At 49.1% G+C, this 9,311-nt stretch overlaps 1 protein-coding gene across 1 annotated transcript; it reads left to right on the plus strand.

Annotated features, from left to right (window-relative positions):
• The first annotated feature begins 8,252 nt into the window (after window positions 1-8,252).
• TMEM125 (transmembrane protein 125) lies at window positions 8,253-8,915 on the plus strand. Its single transcript, XM_041483555.1, has one exon. The coding sequence runs from the start codon at window positions 8,253-8,255 to the stop codon at window positions 8,913-8,915; it is 663 nt and encodes a 220-aa protein (XP_041339489.1).
• The last annotated feature ends 396 nt before the right edge of the window (window positions 8,916-9,311 follow it).

The raw sequence follows: 9,311 nt of genomic DNA on the forward strand, positions 1-9,311 counted from the left end.
ATTACCTTGTGAGGACAACCTTTGACTCAAGCACAAACGAGCTAGAGCCCTTGGTAAAGCCTCTGCTTTCTGTCTAGAGATGTTTTGCCTCATCTGCCAAAAAAGGCAGCCCAGTTTCAAACTCCCAAAATCTGGAATAAAGTCCAAACTTTATGTCATAACTCCTATAACTTTAATAAACTCATTTTTGTTTGTCTTTTTTTCAACATCCACAATCCCTTTAGTTCAGTTTTTCAGTGAAATTTTCCTAATGAGTCACTCTGCAAAGTACTCATACACAGAAAAAAAAGGCAGGGAGTAATTTCTTTAATAATGAGGGGGGAAAAAAAACGTAAATTTTTCATCTTTTGTTGTCAGTGCATGACACACTGTGCCACTGAGGAATATTTCACATCTATCAGAAGTTTGAGCTACTGGTTGAACATGGAGCTGTATGGTATTACAACAGCCAGTATATTGCTGTTTCATTTCCTATCCTGAGTTGGAGAAAAGTGATGAGTGCTTTTAATATACTCCTAATATTATACAGAAGGTGGTGCCAGGGCTGGGTAACATGTAAGCTGCATTACCATCAGGAATACCAGACTCATTTCCAGAGCAAAATAGATGGTTCCATGAGCTCCAATGATTTTGGAAACTTCAGCTGAGTGCTTTGTCCATGAATGTGGAATTCAGTTTCTTTAGTCTATTTTTTTTTCCATTTTTCATTTTTAACCTGTATGGAGCATAGATTTTACAGGAGCAAAAGGAAGAAGTTAATGGTCTGTTAATGGGCTAGCTCAACACCTTTTCTTCCTCCTCCCCTCCCCATATAATCATCTTGATACTTCCTGTACAGAAAGAGGATGTAATTAATGTAATTAGTAAATATTTTAGAAACTAGTTCCCTCTAAAATTTTCAGGACACACCCATTTTAATTTGCTAGGTTCTCGTGTGGTATAATTTTCCCCTCTCTCTGTTGGGACAAATTGAGTGCTAGAATCACACTGCTTTAATAGTTGTGGTTTAGAGAAATGCAATCAACTTTTCTGAATAAGAAGAATCTTTTCCTAATATCCCTATACAGATAGTGAATTATTTCTAAATAGTGACTGATATGCTTAAAAATATACCCCTATGTCACCCTTGATAGCAAATTTTAAAGGCCTGTCAGATGAAGCCTAGGTAGCTTCAGCTGCCAAACTAGGCTGAAGAGGATTTTGAGCTGGATCTTAGTGGCTAAGGGGCAGCTAAAACATTGCTTGTATAGGGGAGCATTAAACATCAGGCACAGCAGAGTGTTACAACTAAAGTTCAACAGACCTGCTGGAGGCAAAATAGATCTACAAGCCCTTCTATACTGGGAAAAGCAGACCAAGGTCAAACTCCCACACACAAACTCTATAAATGTTTTAGAATTAAGCTGTAACTGGATTATGGTTTTGTGTGCTAATGGTCTTCTGGATTCTCTCAGGGTGCAAAATCATTTTCTGCTTTCATCCTCTCTTGACCTTCATTGTTCTGTTTCTCCTACTGGTACCTCCCTAAAGGAGCTGGTAAGGACTTCATGCTCTTATAAAGCTACAGACCACTTTTTAAAATTACTATATGGCTATCTGAATAAGCTTTCCCCTTATATGACTTTTTTGCTAACTGGGCCAACTAAGAAACAGGTTCTTCTGGATAGGGTCAAGCTCATTGTTCAAAGGTGTTTGTATAGGAAAACCTATCACATACCATTTGTTTTTTATGTGTAGGACAACATCCTTTCACAAGTCTCCAAAGACGTATCAGATTTTCCTCAGACAAATTCCTGAACCTGTCACACTACTTGGTTTCTATTTGATTAGCATATCCTAAGCTTCCCTTCTCACAGCCTGATAAAAAAGTAGCATGTGACTTAATAACCAAGCGTCCCTTTCCATTAGCCAAGCAAGAGCTGTTGTTCAGTCCCGTTCTCTTCTTCCTGCATTTCTCTGGAGATTTTCCAGCTGCTCAGACTAACGGCAATGATCCCTTCTGCTATCATGAAACCTAGGCAGGAAGGAGGGGACATTGATCAGTCTAGGAATCCCATTCCCCTACTGACTTCAACATTCCTGCTACTCCCTTTTGTTATTCTTCAACTCTTAAATGAATTCTTTTCTGTTTCCCTAATTCCTCTCAAAATAGGTATCCTTTTTTCCCCACTGGTTTACCAGGAAATCAGCTCTTCTGCAGCATGATAAACTCTGCTGGTGCTGCTGTCTCCCAGGGAGGGGGTTGTGCAGCTGCCTTTTGGTGGGAAGATGTGACAGTAACATCTTGGCTGACTTGAGTACTTGCCTGAACTTCTGCCAAGGAAAGAGGCAGTCCTGATATGACTGGATGGCCCTAACCTGTAAAGTAGAGCAGGAGCTACTTTACTTAATACCACTATGACACACTGTTGCTGAGTGTGTCAAATGTCCTCTAGTACTCCTCGCTACCTGGGAGCTGCTCCCCGGCTCTGGCAGCCCTTCACTCCAGCTGGGAGGAAATGAGCCACCTTCCAGGATCGGTGTGTGGCCAGAGGCCAGATCCTGCCCGAGGAGGGAGGGAGGGAGGGAGGGGTAGCACCTGCTCACCGGCGCGGCTCTGGAGCGTCTCCAAGAGCAGCAGCAGGTTTGCTGAGACGCCACCCAGCTGGGGAATGCACCTGCCCGGGCAGGAGGTGAGCGCTGCCGCCGGACCTCGGTGCTGCCGCGGCACCAGGAAGGGGAGCCTCACCTGGGTCTTGGCAGGCACTTGCAAGAGGACGGGAAGAGATTTTCCCTGTGGGCTCCCTCGTTAGCTGGATCCAGTGGAAGGAAAGCCGGGAAAAACCATTGCTGCCAGCCTGGAGCAGGGAAGTGTGCCGGGTTGTCGCATGTGGGCAGCGCCTGCTGCAGGTGAGTGATCCCTTCCTCCCTGGGAGCTGTGCGGGAAGGAGCTTCAGCAGTAGCTGCTGGCAGGTTGGAGGCTGCTTCAGACTCACTTCTTTAGAGACCCTGCCTCTTGCCTCCAATTAATTTCTTCCTTGTGCTATTGGTTCCTCTCAGCACGTCAGGCTTGGGAGTTTCTTGTTCCCTTGGAACTCCCAGGCCACCCTTAGCAGAGGAGCATCAGGACAGGCTCTGCAGGGTCAGGATAATGGATGCATGTTGAGTGTACAAAGAGGAAGGGGAACATGACATTCTACCATGGAGTGTGCCAAAACTGTCTAGATCTGTGTAAAAGGCAGCTGTGCACTGACTCTGTTACAACAAGCCCTCCACCATCCTTAAGGCCAGAACCCCTAGGCTTGGGGAAAGGAAAGGACAATCCACCATCACCCAGGGCTCCCCTGGGGCTTCCCAAATGGAGTCTCATGGCAGGAGCACTGCTGGGACAGATGCTCACTTCTGGGGAAGCATTATCCATCTGTCAGGGGAGAGAGGGTGGGCTCTCTCCAGAGGTGCAGATCAAACTGCACAGGTTTCCATGGATCCCGAGCACCCTAGGAAAGGAGGAGCATTGGGAACTAGTGGTTGGTGTGGCAGGCAAAGGAGTGTGGATCTCTAGCTAGGATTTTGGGCAAGACAGATAGATGCCACATATTCCCATTCCTTGCAGGTTCCTCCATCCCCAGTCCTGAGTTCTCAGAGAGGGAACCTTCCCACATGCTCCCAGGTACACAGACAGGCCTTGAGCACCATGACACTCAGCTTCTAGTTTGTGCATTGAGAGTAATTCAGTCATAAAACAAGATGAATGAGCTTCATTCTCTTTGAGCCTATAGGGAGTTAGAACAGAATCAAGTATGCTTAGGAAGCATTGCTTTACTGAAAAGGTGGTCAAACACTGGAACACATTTCCTAGAGAATTGATTGATACCCCAAACCTGTCAGTATTGAACAGGCTTCTGGGCAATGCCCTAAAAAACATTGTTGAATTTGGTCAGCCCTGAATTCATCAGGCAGCTGGACAAGATGAACATTTTAGGTCCTTTTCCATTGAAATACAATAGAATAGACAACACAATAAGCTAGAATAGACAAACTAGAATACAATAGACAGAATGGAATGTACTGTTTCAGCTGGAAGGGACATACAACAATTCAGGGCTGACTCTCTTGGTAAAAAAATGCTTCCTAAAGCATTGGAGGTTGAAAAAATTACATGAAATTATGGGAAAATGTTTATGACTATTCTGGACTAAAGATTTTTGTGAGGCACAGAGTGGTGGCAGGTCCATCCCAAACAGACGAAGAAGCAAATAAGCTGTGATGGACTGGAAAAACAGAGGCCTGAGATGGCTTGGATTTGCTTGAGATTGTGAAGCTCTCTTGGCTCTCATCCACACTGCTCAGGTAAATAATTTTATGTATTGTTATTTTATAGCAAATCTTGTTGGAGTCTCCCAGTCTCCATGATGCTTACTAAGTCCACATAAAAGCTGCATAAAACCCTTCCAAGGCTGGAAGTACAAGGAAGTACAGCAAGAGCCTGTCTCATCCCTAGACTTCCCCTCCTAAACCCTGTGGGTAAGCAATGTTTCGGGGGGTACTCTGGGTTTGAGAAGAGGAGGGAAGTGAGAAATATTTCAAGAACTGAATTGAATGTGGCTCTGAAATTGAATTGTTAATTAATGTACAGTCCATGGCCTGTCTGCCAGATATCAGTCTGTCAGGCACAAAAAGTTTATCAGTAAATAAATATATGCACTTATCATTCTGAGGTGTTCAGCTAGTGTACATCTCCCACACCTGCAGCCAGTAGCACATTGATGATGACCCTCAATTTCCAGTTAAACGTTGTCAGAGTAGAGAAAGAAAAAAACAACTAACACAATGGAAAAGGAAAAAACATGATTTTTTTTTTCCTGCATTCCTAGTGCTTTCCTGTTCTTCCTCCACAGCTGCCAGTCAGCAGTGGGGAAGGACAACATGTCACTTTTTTCCTGAAATGTGCTCTTTGGACTTAAAGCACTGTGTGGCTGGGCTGGTCCTCTCCTCTTTTTACTCTTGCCTACAGAGATGGGAGCATAGAAGGTGCTGGGTTCAGTAGTGAGTAAATGTAGAGATTAATGACCTGTGATCCACACTATCAAATACACCAATCTGATGGGCCAACTGGCTTGTTATGGTCTGTCCCAGACCAGTGAGACCAGGTAGCCTAAAGAACACCAAAAGAAGGGGCAATAGTTTTGGATGGCTGTCCTCCCTCATGGCAGAGCACACATCTATATTCCTTCCTTTCTCAGTCTGATCTGGGCAAAGTGATGTGTTGCACAGTGCCAAGAAAGCAGATCAGCAAAGTTGCTGTGAGATCTAGGTTCATCCCTTCTTCAAGGAGTGGTGGGTGACAGCCCAGGACAGGGCTGCTTTGGTTTAACATATAAGGAGTTTTCTGAAGAGGGTGGGAGGCAATGCACCCAGCCTGAGGAATGAGAAACTGTAGCTAGATTTAAGGAGGAATGTTTTCATTGAGAGGTTGATTTAACTCTGGAATGATCCCTGAGGGGCTATAGATCCTCCATCCTTGGCATGTAAATGAATGGGGCCCTGACCTGCTCAGTCCGACTTTTAGGTGAACTCTGCTTTAAGCAGGTGACTTCACAAGGTCCCATCCCACCTTAATTATTCTGTGATTCTAGGAGTAAAAATACTGTTATTAGCAGCACAAGCCCTCAGGGTCTATAGAAGCAAGTGTGGATGGTTTTAGAGCAAAGATTATATTCCCAGAACATTTTCAAAGAGACATAAGAAAACATGAAAGCACACTTCAGTGGAAGCCTTTGTGTCTCCAAATAATTTGTTTAATAGAGGTTAATATAACACTGGGAAATACATGCTTGAATAGGTGATACCTAATTTTTTTCCTCAGCCAGATGCTCCTTTGGTTTTATTTTGATTCCTTGTCCTTCTTCTGAGCAAATTCTAAAATGGTTACATTTTAAAAAGTAACATGAGAATGCAGTGCTGTAGTTTGATTTTTGATCACATTTTCCCTCACTGTGGTTCATGCTGTTGTGGTTTCCTTGTTTACTGTTTGACTCGTGTAACTTAGGTCAAGCAGCAGAAGGACACAGACTTTGCACTTCTCCAAGCTTTATGTTCTCTTGGTCTGAAATCTCAATCTAATCTACAAATTTGCTTTCTACTGGACTCACACATTCATTGGTAAGGAGGAGATAAGGCACCTCTGTGCTTGGAGAAGCAAAGCCAGGAGAGAGAAATGTTTAGCCCCAAGCTGATTTGCATAGGCTAAGGAAACAACTTCAGACTCACTGTCTCCTTGCCTCTCTCTACTTTAACAGTGCCCCGTGACATCCTCACCTTCCTGGGGACTGGTGTCCTGGGCACACACAAGCTATCTGCTGTCGCACGCAAAATCAAAGCGCATCCCAGCAGGCACAAACCAACACGCTCAGCCACAGCTCTTTTCTCTCTCTAACTGCTGCATTCTGATTGCTCTGGCTCCAGCCAGGAGCTGCAGGTCTCCCACGGGCCTCCCAGCGAGGGTGCCCGCTCTGTGTGCCGGGTGTCCGTGCCGCAGCCATCGCTGCCCGCTCCCCGGGCCGCAGCCGCTGTGCGGGGCCGGCCCCGGCGGCTCCCCGGACTGCCCGGACACGTGCTGGGCCCGGAGCCAGGCCGGAGTGACCTCATGCTCCATCACAGCCGGGGAGTGACTCAGGAGGAGCTTGGCCTGACACTGTCAGGCGGTGTCTGGTTCGGGCACTCCCCGCACCATTGTCCTCCCTCTCCCCCCGGCCCCTGTTGGCTGGGCCCCGACAGAGGGGGTTTGAGGTGTTTGCTGGCAGCAAAGGCATTGCCATAAGGGAAGCGCTCTGTGGAGAACAGAGACAGGGACAGTGATGGGAGCAAAGATCCCTGGTGTGTGCAGAGCTGCCACGTGTGGAGGTCAGAAATTGTCCCTGCATGTGTGTAATGAGCCCTGAGCCCCAGAGCCGAGCAGAGCAGGGTACAAACAGAGTGTGTTTGACGTGGGCTGATGGGCTCCTCTGCTGTCTTCTCCAGCACCTCTCCATGGTTTGGGTACTAGCTGTTCTAGAGGGTCCCTGTGGTGCTGTGGGACCAGTTGGAGCACTCATGCCAGGTAGGAACATTATGAGAGAGAAATGCAAGCGGTTTCCGCTCTTGATCTAAAACTGTACCCAAAGAAGTATTAAGGGGGGCCAGGATAGTGGGGACACAAGTCTGGGAACCACAAGGGGTGGGCTGAGACAAGGTGCTGTGCCCAGGGGAGCCCAGCTAAGCACAGCACCTCAGAGCCAATGCTGCCCTTCCTCTGCTCCCCTCCAGTGGCAAAGTGCTTCACAGACCAGCAGCGAGAGAGCAGGGTTCCAGGCCACAGCTAAGGGCTCTTTCCAGGGATGTGCTGAGATCACTGGAGATGTAGCTGCCATATTTCTGTAGGGAACTTTCTGAGGGGAAACCACTAGCAGTGCAGGGATGAGGACAGGGCTGAGAACACACAGCTATGGCAGATCTCACTCTTCCAGCCACTGGAGTGGAAGGGTTAAACCCTGGTCCTGACCCCCACCTCCCGTTCTGGGCAGCAGAGCCAGTTGGTGACAAGAGGCTGATGCTGATGAGGGAGCATGTGAAGCCGGAGCTGTGAATGGGGCTTTATCCCAGGAGGGACCTGCTTCTGCTCTGTCCCTGCCCTGCTGCCAGCACCAGCTGCAGGCAGAGTCCTTTGAGCAGCAATGTGCCAGCAGCCTCTGAGCAGGGCACACAGCGTTGGGGAGGCAGGAGACTCGCCCTTGGGCAGGCAGGGGTTCCCCGGCAGCACATGGAGGTCTCCCGTGAAGACATGCAGCTGAAGCACACAGGGCTTCTGTGAGGGAAGCACAGCAAGGTCTGCAGGCCAGCCTGAGCAATGAGACCCAGGGTTTGGCACAGAATTATTTGGTACAGGGGAGCAGGGTCTCTGTTTAATGATCTCTTCTTGACTTTTTCAGATGAAAGACACAGGAAAGGAAGGAGGCAGCCCTGGCTGTTCCCCTGTGGTGCTGCTCTGGGAACGCTCCATCATGTTTCACAGCCCTGCCTCGGTGGTGGGCTCAACCCGAGCACGTGGACCATAGTTCTCCAGGTGGCACCAGTGCAAAAGGAAATTCCATCAGGATCCAAAGAATGAGACCAAGACATAACTGCTGGAGAAATGCAGCTGCCTTCACCACTGCCGCTGCACTGACTCTTCGTTTGCTGTAAGGGTGCAAATTCATCTGTGCCACCTCTGTGCCCTCTTCACCCAGCTGCCCACCATGCCAGAGCTGGCAGAGCTGAGCAGCCCCCGCGCCCCTGCGGATGCGGACCACATCCAGAGGAATATCTTGGAAGAGCATGTGGAGCTCTGGTGGTTCCAGGACCCCAAGAAGTCCATCCTGTGCTATGGCATGGCCGTGGTGCTGATCCTGGCCTGCGGGATTGGGGGCATCATCCTGCTGTACAGCACCAGCAGTCGGTCTGGAGAGTGGCGGCTCGCCGTGGGTACCACACTCTGCCTCCTGGCCCTGCTGGTGCTGCTGAAGCAGCTGCTGAGCTCTGCAATCCAGGACATGAACTGTATCCGCAGCCGGGATCAGATCGAGCTGCTGAAGAGCGGAGGCTTCTCGGACTGCCTGGTGCTGCTGCTGAGTGCCCTGGTGCTGCTGGTCTGCGGGGTGGTGCTCACCATCCTCTCTACCACCACCATGCAGCTCAGCCCCGCACGGCCGCTGGCCAGCATGTTCACCAGCGGGGTCATCCTCCTGACTGCTGGCAGTGCCATCCTCCTCTGCCTGCTGCTATACCTGCTGTGCACCTCCTGCCGCCGGGCGGCTCCTCGGAGCCTGGAGACCGGCGAGATCCGCGTCTTCACCATCTCCGGCCGCCTCGCTGGAAACAGGCGGCTTCCCCCCACCTCCAGCATGGCCAACCTGATCTGACCCAGGACACCACTGTGTGAGCCTTAGCGGATACAACCTGCCAGTGATGGCCTTTTCCCAAGGAAGGGTGACAGCTGCAGTGTGCCCTGTGTTCCTGTTGGAGACGACTGGCATTTGCTTTGCCCCAGGCTGGTGGCACAGCACAGACTCAGGGCACTTGGACGGGCTCTGACCTGGCTGGCATTTTATCTCCACAAAGCCTCCTGTGTCAGCTGCTGCCTGCCTGGCTGTGACCCATGTTACAGAGTGAAGGTGAGCCTGTCTTGTACCTCTGGGACCCCAGTACTTGTTTGGTTCCTGCAGTTCCTGGAACGGTGTCATACACTCTCCTGGCAGGAGAGGCTGTAATTGTGGGTGGTATAAAACCAACCTGTGCTCTGTGCAGAGCCTCCAGCT

The sequence above is a fragment of the Pyrgilauda ruficollis genome, unplaced genomic scaffold (assembly GCF_017590135.1).
Source record: "Pyrgilauda ruficollis isolate IOZ18807 unplaced genomic scaffold, ASM1759013v1 scaffold6, whole genome shotgun sequence".
Lineage (NCBI taxonomy): Eukaryota > Metazoa > Chordata > Aves > Passeriformes > Passeridae > Pyrgilauda > Pyrgilauda ruficollis.

Bases quoted from the DNA above. Each gene is read 5' to 3' on its own strand.
- TMEM125 (XM_041483555.1), top strand. From the start codon at position 8,253: ATGCCAGAGCTGGCAGAGCTGAGCAGCCCCCGCGCCCCTGCGGATGCG.